Here is a 19059-nt window from a genome sequence, read left to right on the forward strand (position 1 = left end):
CAGCTGACAAAGCAGAAAGAAGATTATGAGAAAATTCAGATAGATCTCTGGATGAAAAAGGTTATAAACAATAATAGAAAGAGTGTGGGATGGGCTAATGTAAGAAAGTTAAACACAAAACTTGATGACAGACTGAGGTATAAGTACACATAGACAGGGGCTACTCAGTGGGGCGAAAAGTGGGACTGATTATCAAGGGCCCCAATGGGAGAGAGGTCCTGCACAGACTGCATACAGGTATGTTGGTTGTATACATGTAGTTAAATGGGTGAATATAGATCTGTTATATCTGGATATGTGGAAGGTGGATATATACTCCTGGAGGTGATGATGGACTGAGCTACAGCTCACAAGTATTGTGGCTTTCAAGTACTGCTTTCTGTACATATGCATATATATACACAAGAAATTAGAAGACGTCTAACTAGGCTGTATATATATCTGCAAATTAAAATCACCTTTGGTCACATTTCTGTAAATTATCAGCATAAACTACATAAAGACATCTTTTAGATAAGTCAAGAAAAAACCCTACAAACAAAAAGCAAAACATTAACCTATGTAAGCCTCTGTACATTACACACATTGATTTTAAACTTAGACATTCTTTGGGCAATTTCTCTGCACATAGTTATCACTTTGAAAAAACTGCATAGCTCTTTAATTACATATATAGATATGTAGTTCCTATTTTATAGTATTTTTTTTAAAAATATTATTATTATTGTATTTCTCCTCTAGTCTGTATCTCTTGATTTTTGCAATATTTGCTTGAATTGTTGCTTAATTTTTTTTTATATAGTTACATTATGCACCAGTACATCACCAGATATTTCTTGTGTGGGAAAACCTTTTTGGTAATAAACAGGATTCTGACTCTGCTAAAAAGTATCAAAATTCAATGGGACTGTCATGAAGATTCCAAGTGTAGGAGGTATTAGGCTTCATTTTAAGGCTAATTTGTAAATGAGAAAGATGATTTTAAACTCTAATGAGACAAGGCTGTGTTTTCCCATTTTGCGTTTTAACAAGAATTTAGAATTTGGAAAATCAATTAAACTGCCAAAAGAGTACAAAGAAGGGATTTTTCTCCATTATGGAGTGAATATATCATCTCCATTCAAGCAAAGAGTATTTGCTCTTTTAACAAGACAGAGTTCAACTAAAGACTTACTGAGTAACAAAGGTCTTATGACCATGGGATGTTCAGGATCAATGGTTTAACCACTGACCCACTGACTACACACACACACACACACACACACACACACACACACAGACACAGACACACACAGAGAGAGAGAGAGAGAGAGAGAGAGAGAGAGAGAGAGAGAGAAAGAAAGAAAGAAAGAAAGAAAGAAAGAAAGAAAGAAAGAAAGAAAGAAAGAAAAAGAAAATTTTATGAAAATGTCATTATTATGTCACATGAGAAGATTTAAGCAAATCCAACATGCATTTTACCCAAAGACCATGTGGATTAAATCGAAGGGGGACCTGCTGGGGCTTGGTCTACTAACTAGATCCTGCCAGTAAAGGAGGCTGGGACCAGTTGTTCATTCACTTGCTTTTCTCCACCCTCGTGGATGCATTCAGTACTGGAATAAAGACAGCTCACAGATAAGAAAAGGACAACTGGAGGGGTCTGATTCAGTAAGTGTCTGAATACATTAAATTCAATTAAACATATTTACTGTGCATGTGCTATATTTAATGTTTCTTATTTTGACCGTTTAAATGTAAAGAACTTTATTTATAATTTTGTAATGTATTATTTGTTATAATATGGTTACATTCATTCCTTAGTTCAAATGAATTTTGAAAACTCCAGCCAATAAGAATGCGATTAAACCCTGATTTTTACTTTTTTTTTTTTATTTTATTTTTTTTACCGTGTATATATTTCATAATTACATAGTCCGTAATACTCCGTAGACTAGCCGAATTATTGCAATAATGATTGAAAATATAATTTATCACCATGGCAAAAAACCATACAGCCATTAATTTATCATAATGATGATATTATGAAACCCAAAATATTCTTTGAGTACAATACGGTTATAATTTTCCGAGTAAATTAGGATACTACATGGTGGAGTGGCCTACTAGAAAGAGATTATTTTAATGTTTTTATTTTTTACATGGTATTATTATTATTATTATTCTTATTATTATTACTAACCAATCAAATGTTCCGGTATTTGTGTCGAAACTAAAAGACGCTGATGGGGCTGCAGCAGCTCAGAGGAGTTGAGGGTCAGAGGTTTATCTGAGCCGCTGTCCGCGGTGCTGAAACTGGATCCCCGAATCACATCACAACCTCACCAGACCTGAAGGCCCGAGCAGAGTACAGTGACCCAAATCTCATCTGCAGACTGAAAAAAATCTCATCCAAACAATAAAAGCTCATAAACATACACCAGTGTTTTTCTGAAACTATGCAGCAGGTCTGAACCCCCGATACACACAGCCGGAGTGAAAGAGGAAATAGACGGGTAACAATTATTACAATCAAATGCTTTGACCAGGAGTTTTTAAACTGTATGACCAAAACATCATCATCATCATCAATATCTATCTGCCTCTCTTGATTAATTGTTAGTGGCGCATTCCCAAACTGTCTCCTATAGAAAAAGTGTTTTGGTATAAAGATTTAAGTGAGAGGATGAGGCTGTGGTGTTCTGCAGGGACAGGTCTGATGTTCAGCATACTCGTTAATTAGGTGAATTTAATGAATGAGAACACGGGGTTCGCCTCCTCCTGGTGGCTCGGTGGGAAAGCGCACCCTCAATTATAATTGCATCAAACAGCTTTTTAATTTTGCATCTCTATCTTAAAATGCCGCCCAGGATAAATAGTGTTATGTAAAAAATAAAAATAAAAAAATAAAACATGCGTCCTCACACCTACGTCAAAGCAGTTATAAATTGATGTTTACAATGGATTTGATGTGTATAATTTATTTTAAATAGTCTGAACTCCGTTGACTTGTCGGGTGTTACCTTCCCTCAGGCTGCTGCGCACGTTGTTACAAGTGCTTTGACTTCGAGCCCTGTTTTCTAACACTGATGAGGAAGCCGTGAAAACAATGACAAAAATCTGAATGTTGATATGGCGCGGAAAAAATTATATAAATATTAATAGGCTACGTCTACTACAACAACTGCAAACATTCGAACAAAAGCAATAGGAGCTATTATTAATTATTATTATTATTATTATTATTAATAATAGTAGTAGTAGTACTACTTTTATTTTACATGTTTGTCTTTGTTGTATCACCGCCAATATCACCTCCCTCCAATAATAATAATAATAATAATAATAATTAGGGCTCATTGTTGTTATTTTTATTTTAATTATTATACATGTAACTTTTTGTTTGTTTGTTTTGTTTTTTGTCGTTTGGTGGTTACACATGTACTTACTAAATGACAATATCACCGCTACCAATAACACTCCAATAATGATAATAATAATAATAATAATAAAAACAACAACGATTATAACAATAATGATATTATTATTGTTGTTGTTATTATTGTTTTTGTTATCACCATTATTTTACACGTTTGTTTTTGTCGTTTAGTGGTTACATATGTACTGACTAATAGGCAATTTCACCGCCTCTAATAACAATGTCCTCCAATAATGACAATAATAATAATGATTATAAGAAAAACAACAACTACAATAATAATAATAATAATAATAAGGTTATAATTATTATTGTTGTTGTTATTCTCATTATTATACATAGTTTTTTGTCGTTTGTTGGTTGCGCATGTGCTGACACTAATGGCCATATCACCACTACCAATAATAATATAATAATATATTATTATATATTATTATAATAATATATTGCATATAATTATATAATAATAATATAATTATAATTATAATTATAATTTGTAGGTTAAAATTTTAAATAGTTTAAATCTACAAGTTAAATAGCGCATGCACAGTCCAACTTTATTATTCTCTTCAAAAGACTGTCACCTCTGATGACTTCCCGTTTCTCTCCTTTTAAACGCTCCCGTTTTCAAGTCGGACAATAAAACACGTTGTCTGTAAGTAAACTGGGAGAGAGAGAGAGAGAGAGAGAGAGAGAGAGAGAGAGAGAGAGAGAGAGAGAGGGGGGTGGGAGGGTGGGGTGACACCCTTTGCAACAAACCTACCCACTGTAACAAAGCCAGAGCGCACACGCGCGCGCACAAACACACACTGACGGGCCGTGATGCTGCGCTGTTTGGGGATAAGTGACTTCACTTGGTGCAGTGGGGCTTCAAAGCATGGGCAGGCAGCGGACAGAGAGCAGGGAGCTCTCTCTCACACACGCTGCTATCACACACTGTTTGTGGATGCAGACAGTGTGGTCGATCTATTGTGAATAACCTAATATTTTTTTGAAGGCTACAAAAGGTAGTCTCTTCATTGAGTTCACGGATAAAAACATTTAAAGTGGATTGATTAAAGATTTTGGTTAGTTTTTTTTTTTTAAACAAAGGACATGAGAGGGTATTTAACACCTCCTGATTTTTTCAACATTTAATTTCAGGAGCCTACACATATGCTCCTGTCAAATTTGAACATTAAATACTATGTGCGTTTAATATTGCCATCATATCCCCCTGCAGGATCTCCATCATGGATTTCAAATCGGAAGGGATTAACCTTGCGACTTTGCGCGCTCTGCTCCTGGCATGTGTGACTCTGCTGATCTCCCTCCACCTGTGGCGCTGGCTCCGGCAGCGGTCGATCCCCTGCCCGCCCGGTCCGCTCGCCTGGCCGGTCGTCGGGAACGCACCGCAACTTGGCAACGCACCGCACCTGTATTTTACGCGCATGGCTAAAAAATACGGCAACGTCTTCCAGATTAAACTGGGCTCCCGGACTGTTGTGGTGCTAAACGGGGACTCCATCAAACAGGCGCTGGTCAAGCAGGGGGGCGACTTTGCCGGCAGACCGGACTTCGCCTCTTTCCGGTACATCTCCGAGGGAAACAGCCTTGCGTTTGGCACCATGACGGACTGGTGGAAGATGCACCGCAGAGTGGCCCAGTCCACCGTCCGGATGTTTTCCACCGGGAACATGCACACCAAAAAGACTTTTGAGCACCACATCCTCTGCGAGTTCAGACAGCTGCTGCAGCTGTTTGTGGAGAAAACCAAGGAGGAGCAATATTTCCAGCCCATGACTTATCTCGTGGTGTCCACCGCCAACATAATGAGCGCGGTATGCTTTGGGCAAAGGTACTCCTACGAGGACGAGGAGTTTCGCGGGGTGGTGGGCAGGAATGACCAGTTCACCCAGACTGTGGGGGCTGGGAGCATAGTGGACGTGATGCCCTGGCTCCAATATTTCCCCAACCCCATCAAAACCATATTTGACAACTTCAAGAAGCTCAACCTGGAGTTTAGCGCGTTCATACGAGATAAAGTTGTTGAACACAGAAAAACAATCCAGTCAAGCACCATCAGAGACATGACAGATGCTTTTATACTGGCTATGGATTCTCTAAGAGACAAATCAGGGCTCTCATCAGGGAAGGACTATGTGCCCCCCACTATGGCGGACATCTTTGGAGCGAGTCAAGACACACTGTCAACTGCACTGCAGTGGATCATCCTCATCCTTGTCAAGTAAGCGTCATTTCATTTCACTGCTCCACCTCTTCAAAATTTCTAGTGGCAAACAACATAAATCACAGTTGGTCCTCAAGCTGTACAGACTTGAGAAAGTTGAGTAGCAATTGTGTTATGTAACAGCCCAGCGGGGAAGCAAAGACACAAGGCAGGTACTGACAGCCAAACATAAAGAGCTGAAACTGCTCCAGTCAAAGCGCCCAGTCAGCATTTTACAACACAAGTAGCAAGATCAGATTTTACAGTTTGTTTTCTAATCTGTCTTGATTGTTTAATCCCATCAGCGTCTGATGCCTTCATCAGTGTGTTGTGATACAACGCCCTGAGCCACTGTTTCCTTTAAAGAGATGGTGATCATAGCTCTGTGATGTTTTTCTAGCAGTGTATAAAGTGCTCAATAGATGTCACATCTTTTGCTTGGTAACTAAATGTCACTAAATGTCAGGTCAAGCGTCTGCAGATGGTCACTAAATTACAAGCGCATATGTTTCTGTTCAACAATGAGTAGGGTTTTAGAGTCCATTGCTAGAAAAATTTGAGCATAAAACATCTTCTCCTGCATCTCTTTGATTTTTGCTCACCAATTTATGGTGTACATTTATTTAATTTTGAAAAATAAAAGTTCTTTGCATGTATGTAAGATGGAAACATGTAAAATGCAGGTCTGGGGGTCCTTCACCATACAATTTGGAGCATAAAATACTTAATCTGGTGATTTTTTTATGCACCAATTTATTCTTCTTGTTCATCAATTTATGCTGTAAATGTCTTTATTTTTGTAAAAATAAAGGGCCTTTGCTTATATGTAAGAGGAAAACATAAAATGCAGGTGTGGGGGTCCTTTGGCAGAACATTTTTAATATAAAACATTTAATTTGCTACATTATTTTATGCACCATTTTATGCATTTTTCTGCATTAATTTATACTTTAAATGTCTTTAATTTTACTTACTTACTATCATTAAAGTGAAATGAGTGCAACCTCCATCATCAAGGCTGTCATCCTGAAATAAAAACAAAGACTTTTATGTAGACAAAATTAAAAACATTTAAACCATAAATTGATGCCGAAGTGCAAAATTTGGAGCATAACATTGACCAAAATGCGGGAGATTAAGTATTTTATGTTTAAAATGTTCTTGTGGAAGACCCCCAGACCCCCAATTTCATGCATTCTCCCAATGTTGTAACAAAAACTACACCCTGGATGAGGTAGTGTGGTGAAAATATGAAATGGATGAGGTAGTGTGGTGAAAATATGAAATGCAGGGTTTGCGGGTCTTCTACCAGAAAACGTTGTGCATCAAATACTTAATTTCCTGCATTCTGGTGCTGTAAATGTCTTCTTTTTTTAAATTAAAGGGTTGGGGGGCAAATGTGCATGTCCTCCCTAAACATCTGCACCTATGTTCACTATCATTTATAAAGTGGAAAACAAACAAGTGTAGCCTCTGTCATCAAGGCCGTCACCTAAAACGTAGGTCTTCCATGTGAATGTAGGTTTCCTGAGATGCAGGTGATACTCCAGCAAGAGGTGGACAAGGTGGTGGACCGCAGCCGCCTGCCCTCCATTGAGGACCAGCCACGGCTGCCTTACGTCATGGCCTTCATCTACGAGGTGATGCGCTACACAACTTTCGTGCCGCTCACCATCCCCCACTGTACCACCGTGGAAACCTCCATCATGGGCTACACCATACCAAAAGACACAGTTGTCTTTATCAACCAGTGGTCAATCAACCGCGACCCGTCCCTGTGGTCCCACCCAGAGATCTTTGACCCCCAGCGCTTCCTGGACCAGAACGGAGCACTGAACAAGGACCTGACTAGCAATGTCCTCATCTTCTCCCTGGGTAAGCGGCGGTGTATTGGCGAGGAGCTGTCTAAGCTGCAGCTGTTCCTCTTCATCGCCCTGATAGCACACCAGTGCAACATCACTGTGGATCCGGCCAGGCCGGCCAGACTGGACTACAATTATGGTCTGACTCTGAAACCTCATGCCTTCTCCATCGGAGTGACTCTACGGGATGATATGAAGCTGTTGGATGTGTCTACAAGGTTGTCCGTCCCTGAGGAGGTCAAGGACGAGCCCTCATCAGACTCATACACAAAGACATGAATCAAAACTGTAATAAGCAGAAATAAAATGAAGGCTGAATCACAAAGGGCTCATGAACTATGGCTCATGTTTGTGGGCTGAAAACTACATTTAAAAGCTGAAATCTCAGGCTAAATTCTTATCACTGATTACTGACTCATGTTTAAGTATTATAGTGTCAGGAGGGAACAGATGTGGCATCTGTTTGACACAAGAAATGGCATGGTGTGTGCACTTCACATCAGTCTGGTCTCCTACAGTATCAAACACAATCTGACATTTAGCAATTCTTTTGATTCATCAAGGCGGATGACTGCAGTTAGCTGCACATCACTGGAGATCAGCCTCAATCAGACCTCAGTGCAGTTAACAATATGATTACAGGAGCCTGAACAGCTGCTGTATCACACCTTTGTGATTTTAGTGTGAAGGCCATTGCTGCAAGAACTGATTGAAACCATCAAGCAAACGTCTTGCTTTCTTTGAACATTTTTGCTGTCAGACGAAAAAAATGACAACAAAAAAAAAACAATTTATCTCCAGAAATGTCAGCTTTTCATAAATCCCTTTAATTTGGCTGCAATTAAAATGCTTCTCTTTTTGATAAGGGTTCCGAAAGTAACCCTTTGAAACCTAAGCAAATTGGCTTGTTGGCAACTGGCAAGAGGGCAATGAGCAACTTAACAGGAAATTACCCCAAATTAGCAAGACATTACAGAAAAGATAGAAGAAAATGACCAGAAAATGAGAAATAAAGAAAGAATTTACTAAAACAACAAAAATCTAATCCAATCAAATATATTTTAATAAATTAAATTAAATAATTCTATCTCTCTAAAAATGTTTTCTTTTAATTTTTAGGTCAAGTCCTTGTCACCTTTTCATAATTTCTTGCTCACTATGTTTCTCTTTTTGCATTTTTCTTTTGAAAGAAATCCAACAAATTTGCTCAGGTTTCAATGGTTTAAATGCTTGTGAGAAGCATCTGAATGCAGCACAAAAAAAACTGATGGTAATCCAGTTTTGAAAGGGTTAAATGAAGAAATGAAAAATAGGTATACAATCAAAACTGGAGAGTTTTATGTGACAAAAGTAATGTGCCACCTAATGTCAGGCTCAATGCAGTGATTCTGCGTGAACAGGTGAATAAGCTCATGGAGTACATCAGCCCAGTATGTCTACTAAAATAAAATGTTCAATACTAATGTGTAGTTTTTCATACACAGTGAAAATCATTGCTACTCAGGAATAAGGTCTATTAAATGTCAAATACTGTTTTAACCAGAAGGCTTTTGAAAGTCACTGAATATAACCTAAAATCTACTGTAGACATTTAAAAGGCAAAGGGAGGGTAAGGGTACACCAAACAGACCTGCTGCTTGTGTCTGTAAACTGCTGTCCAATGCAAAGTATGAAAAGACTAATATTAGATCAGTGTTATTTAGTCGTGTATTGCTCTTTTTTGTTACTCACAAAGGTTTTTGTTTTAAAGTTATAGAATGCTGATCTGTGGGAAATTTCATAACCCCATCTTTTGTAATTTTCCCGCTCAAGTTGGCAGTAACCAAGTCGTTTCTTCTGTATGTTGTTTTATTTGCAAGAATATTCATGCTGTCCAATGAGGGCTGAGACACGGGGGGTTATTTTATAGTTTTTGTAGGCTCATCTAATTGCTGCCTCAGGCTGAGAGACAAATGCGCTGACTGTAAAGTCTTGGATTTTAGCATTTGTTGGCTTCCAAATGAAGAATTTTGGAAAAATGTAACTCATTTCATTTTTGAAATAGCAAGTCACTAAGGGAGTGTTAATGGTCCAGTGTGTATGATTTAGAGGGATATATAATATAACATAATATGATATAAAAAGTAACTGAAAATAAGAATCATTGTAGTTTTTTTTTTAACCTTAGAATGAGCTGTTTATATCTACATCGAAGCAGATCCTCCTCTATGGAGTCTGCAGTGTTGCACCATCATGTTTCTACAGTAGCCCAGGACGGACAAACCAGCTGGCTCTAGTGAGTGAACACATTAAAGTTAGACGTCTGTCACTATCCCTGAGTCTCGTCAAAAATAAATAAATTTATTATAAACACTACTGTGGTGTACAGTGCAAGAGAAGGGAATAAAAGTATCAAAACTCTTTTGTCGCCACGTAACAAATTAAAACTTCCATATGGCTTAAATTTGATCTTTTTCTTACAGAGTGAAGAAATATCTGAAATCCAAAACTTTACAGTGTCTTTACCTCATATGCTTCTTATGTAGTTAGATGAGTGCAACAAAAGGCATTCATTACTGCTCACTGCAGCAACACAGAACTTTAAGCTCTTACTGTAACTGACGCTGTGATGTTAATCTCCTGAGTATTTCTTCAATACGCTTGCCTGGAAGTTGTTCTGAATGATACTGTACAGCTACATAATAAACCGACACTTTAACTATTCCTCTGTTTCTCATTGATGTAGTTTCCTCTCCACAGGTTAAAGGTGAAACGATGGACACACATACCATTCCAAAATCTTTCTTTCAACAGTCTTCAAATGCACTTTGATTAATCCTTTGAAACTTGAGAAAATTGGCTTGATTTCTTACAAAAACTGTCTTGAATTGACTTCATTATTTCTATTATTATTATTATCATTATTTATTTATTATTATTATTTCTATCAGACATCAAACATATAAAATACTGAATAATAATTACAACAACAATAATCGTAAAAATATTTTTGGGGGCTTTTCCTCTAATTAAAATTAAAAAAAAAAATTATAACTATAACTATAACTATATAAAATATTCATAACTTCTAATAATTTCTCAATTTCTCAATCTCTCTTTCTCTCCCTTTAAAAACATATTTTCAGGCCATTTTCTTGCCACTTCTTCCTAATTTCTTGTAATTTGTGTTTTTTTTTGTTTTTGCCAAGTTGCTCATTGACTTTTAAGTCATGTTCTCAAAAGAAATTAAATCAATTTGCTCAAGTTTCAAAGGGTTAAGGTAAGAGAGATCGCGATTTTGGTTAGGTCTGAAATAGTTAATTAAGAAAAAACAACAATGCTCTGGTCACTGACAGTGGATACTTTTTTTGCGAGATTGCCTATTTTGGAAGAAAACAACTGAAATATGTTTTTACTCAACATTTTGCTGATTCGTTCAGTATCAACACTTTTGCAATTTGCGAGATATGTTAATGGGCAACATTTCCTCATTGTGCTCAGAAAACATCATTTGTTTGGCATTACATTTTCCTCAAAGCATATTTGCGTGTTTTAAAATTAGTTGTATATAAATGGAATTTCTAGGAGACAGGGCTGAGATTTGACACCACTGTGACTCCGTACCTGATGCTGATTAACATAACATGTCATACAGCCTCACTGTAAACTCCGTATGAAGTCTTGGCATGTTGCCAGGTCAGGTGGGAACAAAAGGGAAGTGTTTGGGAGATCCCTTTCCTAGCACAGCATTTTATCTCGCCCTGCCAGAACATCCTGTACTTTATCAGCGAGAGCCTTGCAGCCAGCCGGCCAGACAACTTTTCGGAGTGCGTGACAAATTCAGATAAAACCACAGTTGATGATTACTGATTATGGCTTGCTCCATGCTCCGTTTCATGTTTTTTTTACAAGTACAAAATTGAATCTGTAGACCAAGGAGCGCCAGTGAAGTCATGTGTGGCGACGGTCCAAGCATAATCTTTATGAGTCGGAAGGAAAATGCTAAGTTTGCTTTTGCACCTCTGTGCTGAAATAAGAAGTCAAAAGTGAGCTGACAAATCATCAGACACAAATGAACTGCAGAGACACAGACAGTGTCCTGGGTAATGTGCCTGAATCAGTGGGATAATGACTTGAGTTATAATAGAAGAAGATATCAGCCTTCAGGGGTTATTGCTTTTGTTGTGATCCCCTCCTTGCATTACAGGAAGCTGCACAAGGAAGCAAATATTCCTAATGCACAGCACAGCCACACAACTGTGTTATTCTGCAAGTTATTAGAAGGAAGCACAAAGAAAATCTGCTGATTTAAAAGCTGAGGGAAGAAACATCATGTCTTGCATTATAAAGCAGGTGCCCTGTGTGAGTAGAGAGGGCCATGGTGGAATAAGCCTGCTGAGAAAGATGAAATATCACATGAAGTGGTGGTAAGACACATCCTATGTCATTACAGCTTACACCTGTCAAGACTGCATTAACAAGATTAACGTGAATCTCTCTATTTAAGCTTGTATCCTGCATGTACGCGGCACAACAAGATCCTCCTGCTGCGGACTGTGAGTTGTGTAACTTAGACATACCTGAGCTTAGGCTGTGAATGGAGGGATGTACGTAGATCTGAATGAATCTTTGCAAGATTGTACAGATGTGATGTTCAGGGAGGAGGTCACCTGCTGTCGAGGCCGACCGATGGAAGCTCAGGAATGAAGAACAAAATGTATGCAGTCAACACCATCATTGCTGAATGCTAAGCAGGTCAGCTGGAGTACAGTGTTTACAGGAGGGTGAGTTTAGGTAAGGAGAACAGACTGAGTCATGAAGACACAGATCTGTATTTCACCCTCTCACATCTGTGTAATCAATGTATCGACAAGTTCAAGAAACTTAAAGCAAAATACAGCCTCAGGGCACCTGAAGGCTCCAGGTTCACTGTGTGGTTATGAGTTTATGGTAATTTGATCAATTTCCTTTTTTTTGTGTAATCCTATATGCATGCACCACTGAAGCACCAAACAAAGTGAAACGGGGCTAAAGGTGGCACCTGCATTATTACATCACCTCAAGGCCTCTTCTTGCTGAGGAGCTCAGAGTTAAAATCTCAGATTCAGGTCATTAATATTGGTTTGTTTAGTACTTACATAAACCTAAACCAATTTGTGGTTAATGAAGTTATTCTTTTCTACTTCATTACTAACAATACTAAGTTTACACGTGATGCACAGCAAGTGGGAGAAGCTGGTGGGATGGAGGGCCTTTAGCTTTTTGGGTGGTATGCTTATTAGGGTCATTCCTGTTTTGCAGCAACAGTTTGGCCTCATAACCTTTGTTAAAACAGGTGATTTTTTTTTAAAGTAAATAAGACTAGTGACATGTTTAAATGTCAGAATATCATATTGGCCAATCAGACACTCAATGATTTCTATGATAAACTGGTTTGCATTAGTCTATACAAGGTGGAAATTATGTGAGTGATCCAAATTTAGTTATCCTTATACATTCATTTATTGGATAGCCGTAATCCTCTTAAGGGTCCCAGTGGGGCTGAAGTCTATCCTAGCTGACATTGCCAGCGAAAGACAGGGTACTCCCTGGACAGGTCGCCAGACTATCGCAGGGCTGACACCTATGGGCAATTTAGAGTCACCACTAAACCTGTATGTCTTTGGACTGTGGGTGGAACTGCAGAACCTGAAGAAAACCCACGCTGGCATGGGGAGAGCATGCAAACCCCGCCCGACCCGGGTTCAGACCTTCACCTCTCTTGCTGTGAGGCAACAGTGCCAACCACAACACCAGCATGCTGCTTACCTTATACAAATCAACAGAAATTCCATAATTTTATCAAATATGTTTCAAAAAGCTTCTATTGGACCAACTTTCTTCATAATGAAGCCTAACAGGACAAAACACTAAGACTGTGACAAACAGACTAACAACATGAAATAAAGACATGAGTGAATACCTCAATGGTGATTAAAGAAGCCAAATATGGTGAACATTCTTGATGAATTACAGTAATAGGTGGCTGGGTTAAACAACAATAAAACTACACCAGAACATCCATTTATAAACTCTCACACAACTTGTGCAATATAATGCATAATAATAAGAATAATAATGCATTTTTCATTAAGATGTCATGATTTTAAACACTTCAGCACAAACAGTTTCATGCATAACTGAGTTGTGTGTGCTACTCAGCTACCCTAAGTGTGCTACCCTAAGTGTTTTAGCACAAAAAATGCATGTATTTAAGTACTGAGCATACAACAGGATAAATGAAACTTGGATGATATTGCACGAGTTGTGTGAGAGTTTGTAAATGGATGTTGAGATTTAGTTTTGCTGTTGTGAAACGTAGATTCCAATGACTTCAGTTCATAAGGAATGTTTGTCTTTTTTGGATTCTCACCATAGAGGCATGCGAGAAAAACAATTCATGGATTCAAGGCAACACAAGGTGAGTAACTGACTTTTTATATTGATATTTATAGTATATAGTAAGTCAGTTAGCAGGTGAAGTAATCTTTTAAAAAAGACAGAAGTGCAGGAAAACTGCAGGGAAATTGCTGCCTGCTCATGACAGAAATCAGCATGTTATGGGTATCTACTTGTCTTTTCTGTCTGGATTTCATGAGAAAAAAATCTGTATGCTGCAGCCTCTGAATTCTTATGCAACATAGTTTTTTAGGACAGCATGTACAGACATCAAGATTAGATGCAATCACACACACAGACATTCTATATAATGCCTGCGAACAAACACAAAACATCCAAAGTTTCCTTCATATGTAAACAACAACAGCTGTACGTGAATTCTGCAGCTGTTTGAGCTGAAGTGCACAGGCAGCTAATAAAATCAGTCAGGGAAAGGTAAAGTTTTCACGACTGTATAAACAAACACCTGTGCTCATTTAGAGTGGTTCTACTGTGGAAAAAAAGGCCCAGACATGACTAGACTGGTGGCCTGAATCTGATCCAGTAACAAATTCCCAATTGCCCTGGCACAAAATGTACAGTCTGGGGAAAAGGGAAGAGATGCCTTAAAACTCCACAATCACTGATAGTCATGCAAGAGTCTGCTTGTTACATTTTTACTAGTTTATGGATTAAGATCAATGTAGGTTATGACAAAAAATAATTACAGTACATTTTAATGATAAGTTAGAGATTACATTGTAAGAGGTTATTCCCTGTAAACGGCAATAAAACTAACAAGCACACAAACGAGCCCTTGAACAAGCAAGAAAAGCGGCAAACTGACACCTCGCACCAGGATTGCACAGATTTAATTATAGACTGCAGCTCCAATAATCATTCAGTGCACACCGCCTATGACAATGTACAGTGTAACCTCTATGTAGTGTATAAGATTTGAGGAATATTGTACTTTGGCATATGAAGATACATTCGTAGTGCTGGTAGAAAAATCTGTAAAGTGACAAATGAAAACATTTTTTTCTGTATATTTCACAACATAAAATAAATTAAAACAAATAGGACTCTAAATCCATAAACTCACCTGAAACAAATCTCAAGAGTAACCAAAAATAACCACTTACGGTTTCAAGATTTCAACATGCAGGTCTAAAATGTATCACACTTAACACGACAGAGTAGAAACATGATCAAGTGAGACAGTAATAAAATGAAACATTACATCAGTCAGATCAGGTCACCTTTAAGTGGCATTATCTAACCTGGAATGCAATTGTACAGTATGCACCATCACCTAATGGCACAGCAAAGTGTCCGCATCCTCTGCTTACTGCATTATAATTTTAATATAAAGCCATTGGTCCAGCGTTTTTGCAACAGAGAAACAGATAACGGAAAACCACAACCTGCCCTCCACCTTCTCAGACTCAGTTTACATGCACACCAGTGCTCCATCTAAACATGTTGTTTGTTCCTCCGTGTACTGATGAAGCCTAATCAACTTTCAAATTGTGGCTCAGGTGGACTTAACCAGGGTTGTTTTTTCATTTAAGGGGATCTATGCAAAATTCAGAGTGCATTTGTTTGTTGTAGCAGAAGACACTGTGGTGCAGGTCTCTGTAGGTGACGTGCAAGCTATGGGTGTTTGTTGCAATATGCTCCAAAATACATGGCAAACTAATTATTCTGCAGATTAGAAAAAAAAAAAAAACAAAAATCAAAAAAATCAATAAGTGTTATGGGAAGAACATTAGTGGAAAAGTAGGCTGTCTGGCAACATAAATAAAGCACAGACGCTAAACATTGCATTTGTGTACTGTAATTTTAACAACTGTTCTCAAATTTAAAATTATTTTATTCTGCTCTGTCTCCCCCCTGGTCACCATTTTTTAAATGAGGCTGTTTTTAGCTTTAACCTCAATCTTGCAATTCTTCCAAACCCTGCAGCAAAAAGTTTCTTCTTTCACGATTATTTTTCCTGGAAGAATAGCTGCGGCAAAGCTCTAGCCAATGGGGCACCTAATAAACTTAACTTTCCCAAGTGTGTTGCTATTTCTCTTTAAGAATTAAAGGCCACTTGACTGTCCCTATAATCTCTCAATAAATAGTCATTGTGGATTATTACAGTGGTGGGCACCTAAATAGAAAAATTCAGAGGTACACAACCAAGCACAATAACAACTTTCAAAGCCTTCGCACTCGACCCGCAGGGGGTAATTGTCATTTTTTTGGTGCAAAACACAAGATACCAGTGCTAATGGCATAAACAGCGCTCAAAAATATACTCAACAGTGTTCGCCAGGGGGGAACCGGAGGGTAGGTGCTACGCTTCCACGGCAGCACTATCCTGATACCAGCTGTTACAGCCATATAAGCATCGTGCAGAGCTAGCCAGTGATAAATGCACTAACATGCATGCCAGGCCGAACTGACTTACTACAACAAACCACAGAGAAGCTCAGATTACAACACACACAAGAGGAGTGTGACTTCATTCTCTGCTCAGCACGCCATTACTCCAATATATCTTTACAAAGAAAATAGTGTTTTGCTGCTATATTAATGCCCTGAATGTTGCACATAGAACCTTTTATTGAAACCTGAGCAAAACTTTAACTGAACCTTAAACAGCATGATTAAGTGTTGTATATATGTAAAGAAATAGGAGCCTTCTATGAAAATATGTGTCTTGGCATACCTATTGGAGTGGTGGCACTTTGTTTGCCTCCACACTTTCTGTCGCATTGAGAAGGTTCAAAAGAAAACAGATGTCTCAAAAAAAAAAAAAAAAAAGATTTTAGATTACGAAGATTTAAAAACTATAAAATGTAAGGCAGTCAGAGCTCCATGTGAATGTTCAAAGAGGAACTTGAAAAACTAGAGAATTCAGGAAGCCCCCAGGACAAGAAACCTTCCTAAAAAGTTCCAACAGGAACTTGGGATTAAAAAAGGGGAGATTTGCTCAAAAACACCTGTACAGATGCTCAGTAACACTTTACAATGAGTTAGAGTCACAGACAGTAAAATGATTCAGTGAGTGACAGAATTGTATCAGAGCGATCCAGGAAAAAAAAAAACTACAGCAGGGCTTTCTGAGAGTGTACCATGTCTCCATGTTGACATTACTGACGCAGGACATGGAGCTAACTAAACAATTCAATGGACAGATTAGCCCACAGATTTAAAAAAAAAAAAAAGTAACCTAAAAAACATCTACCTATATGTGTGTTAACAGTATGTAGTTATGGCCAGTGAGCACTGATGCTGGTCTGAGTGAGGAGTGCAGGAGGTCGTCCAGTGGTCACAGCATTCCAAGATCTTTGTTTGGGTGCGCCATTGTCTCATGTGCTTTTGTTATTGCCATCTGAATGTGTGGTGGGAGACACAACAACAGCAAAAACAAAAAAAAAAACAAAACAGGACGGAACAGGAAGGAACAGCAAGTCCTGTGGGTCACTTTGCCAAAAAGCGACAGGTCTTTGTTGTCAAGGAAACTCAGTATCCTTGAGACAGAGTGAAGTGACTTTCACTATCAGAGCAATCAGACCTCTGGGAGAAGGTCTGCTACACACAGATCAACTGCGATTATACTGTATATATACTAACAATCACCAAATTTACCATAATCTATGACTAATCCAATTTCAGTAAAGATTAAAATGAACAAAATCTACCTTAGATTAAATTGTCTCACTGATTTGGTACAACCAGGTGTGAGTTTCTTTTCCACTATCAAAACATTAAATAAAAATCTGATTTGAAACTACAGGTTCCCCACACATTTTTACAAATACATCTTTTTAAAACCTTTCCTTACATTTTCCATACTTCACCTAATTTCAATGAGTTAATTTGAGTGGTTTTAAAGGGATACCTGTATCACTGTTAACATTAGTAAACACGTACCTCCCACGCATTCACGGATAAGCAAACTGCTCGCATTGCTAAAATTCCTCGCTCGTTAGACATTCCTGTCACAAACTAGCTGCATATGTCCACTGCCATTAGACCAGACTGGCACATACAGGTACTTCACAAAACATTAAGGCCACGCCCCTTTTTGGGGGATAGAAAACAGACGATGCTATTGATGTGATTTGATATGTGTTGGGATAACAACCCTCACATTTATATGCTCTTATTTCTTGTTAAACAAACATTTGTTTATTTAATATGTCAAATTAATATTTTGCAATCTTGCCTCAACCTGAACGTCCTGATACCTCAATAAATGATGTCATGTACCTTCAGGCTTCCCCAGTCCAGGTGGATCTACACAGTGGAAAGATATAGTTATCCAGATGGATGATGATTTAATTAAACAATGTATATTTGATTGAATTATCATAACATTAGGCTGTATGCAAGCATTATTTGTAATTAACCAACCTGTTAATAGCCAACCCTTTGATCTAGAGGCTGTTAGCAATTTACCACAATGACAATAAACATTCATTATTGTATGTGCCTTAAATCTCAGTGTGAAATCCTCAGTTAACCTGCAATTTTTTCAGCATTTTCCTGTGTTCTTACTGATGTTGCCTTCCCACAAAAGGGGGTGTGACCTTGGCGATGACTCAGTGCAGGTCTGGTCTACGTGTATAACGTGATACTAGACATGTTCACCAATCACTCGACGGAGAACTCAATTTTAAATTTGTAATACCAGGAATGTATGTTAAACTAAACTATAAACTATAGCCAAAACAATGTACATTCAAAACTTTTAATTCCAAACCTTTCCCAGGCTTGGAAGACGTTTTTTCTAATTTCATAACTTTTCTAGAAACTTAATGACTGTGGGAACTCTTAAAACTATATGGGACGGCTCTGACTGTGGTATTGCGCCCATTGATTATATAATGCCACAGCACACCCTCCACTCACAGAGTGAATTAACATGATGGCCTCTCAATGCACACTATACACACACACACACACACACACACACACACACACACACACACACACACACACACACACACACACACACACACACACACACACACAGCCTGTAGCACATGGAAAATACATTTCCAAGAGAATGTGCTATGTGCACGCTGTCGTCACACTCCGAGCGCCGGTAGGAGCAAGCCCAACTCCTTTTGTGCGTCTTCATCCTGAGGAAAAACATTATTTAAGATACAAAAAAT

At 38.2% G+C, this 19059-nt stretch overlaps 2 protein-coding genes across 5 annotated transcripts in view; one reads left to right on the top strand and one right to left on the bottom strand.

The window, feature by feature from the left end:
* Positions 1-1528: 1528 nt before the first annotated feature.
* Positions 1529-10192, top strand: cyp1b1 (cytochrome P450, family 1, subfamily B, polypeptide 1). 3 transcript variants are annotated; one of them, XM_042502687.2, is made up of 3 exons: positions 1529-1650; positions 4641-5645; positions 7150-10192. In XM_042502687.2, the coding sequence occupies exons 2-3, from the start codon at positions 4651-4653 to the stop codon at positions 7766-7768; spliced, it is 1614 nt and encodes a 537-aa protein (XP_042358621.2). In that variant the 5' UTR covers positions 1529-1650; positions 4641-4650; the 3' UTR covers positions 7769-10192. The 3 variants fall into 3 exon arrangements, with proteins under 3 accessions (XP_042358621.2, XP_087942272.1, XP_042358618.2); XM_088086146.1 differs by lacking the exon at positions 1529-1650 and adding an exon at positions 4225-4485; XM_042502684.2 differs by lacking the exon at positions 1529-1650 and adding an exon at positions 4226-4521.
* A 4547-nt stretch (positions 10193-14739) lies between these two features.
* Positions 14740-19059, bottom strand: part of rmdn2 (regulator of microtubule dynamics 2) — a 42251-nt gene continuing 37931 nt past the window's right edge. For both annotated transcript variants that reach the window (XM_088086147.1, XM_042502483.2), the window contains exon 11: positions 14740-19026. In XM_088086147.1, the coding sequence (XP_087942273.1) occupies positions 18973-19026 (54 nt within the window). In that variant the 3' untranslated portion in view covers positions 14740-18972. The remainder of the gene's footprint in view (positions 19027-19059) is intronic.

Source organism: Plectropomus leopardus, chromosome 13 (assembly GCF_026936395.1).
Source record: "Plectropomus leopardus strain MGB_pleo_1.0 chromosome 13, ASM2693639v1, whole genome shotgun sequence".
NCBI lineage: Eukaryota > Metazoa > Chordata > Actinopteri > Perciformes > Serranidae > Plectropomus > Plectropomus leopardus.

Bases quoted from the DNA above. Each gene is read 5' to 3' on its own strand.
- cyp1b1 (XM_042502684.2), top strand. The intron at 5,646-7,149 runs GTAAGCGTCATT...ATGTGAATGTAG, and splicing joins ATCATCCTCATCCTTGTCAA to GTTTCCTGAGATGCAGGTGA.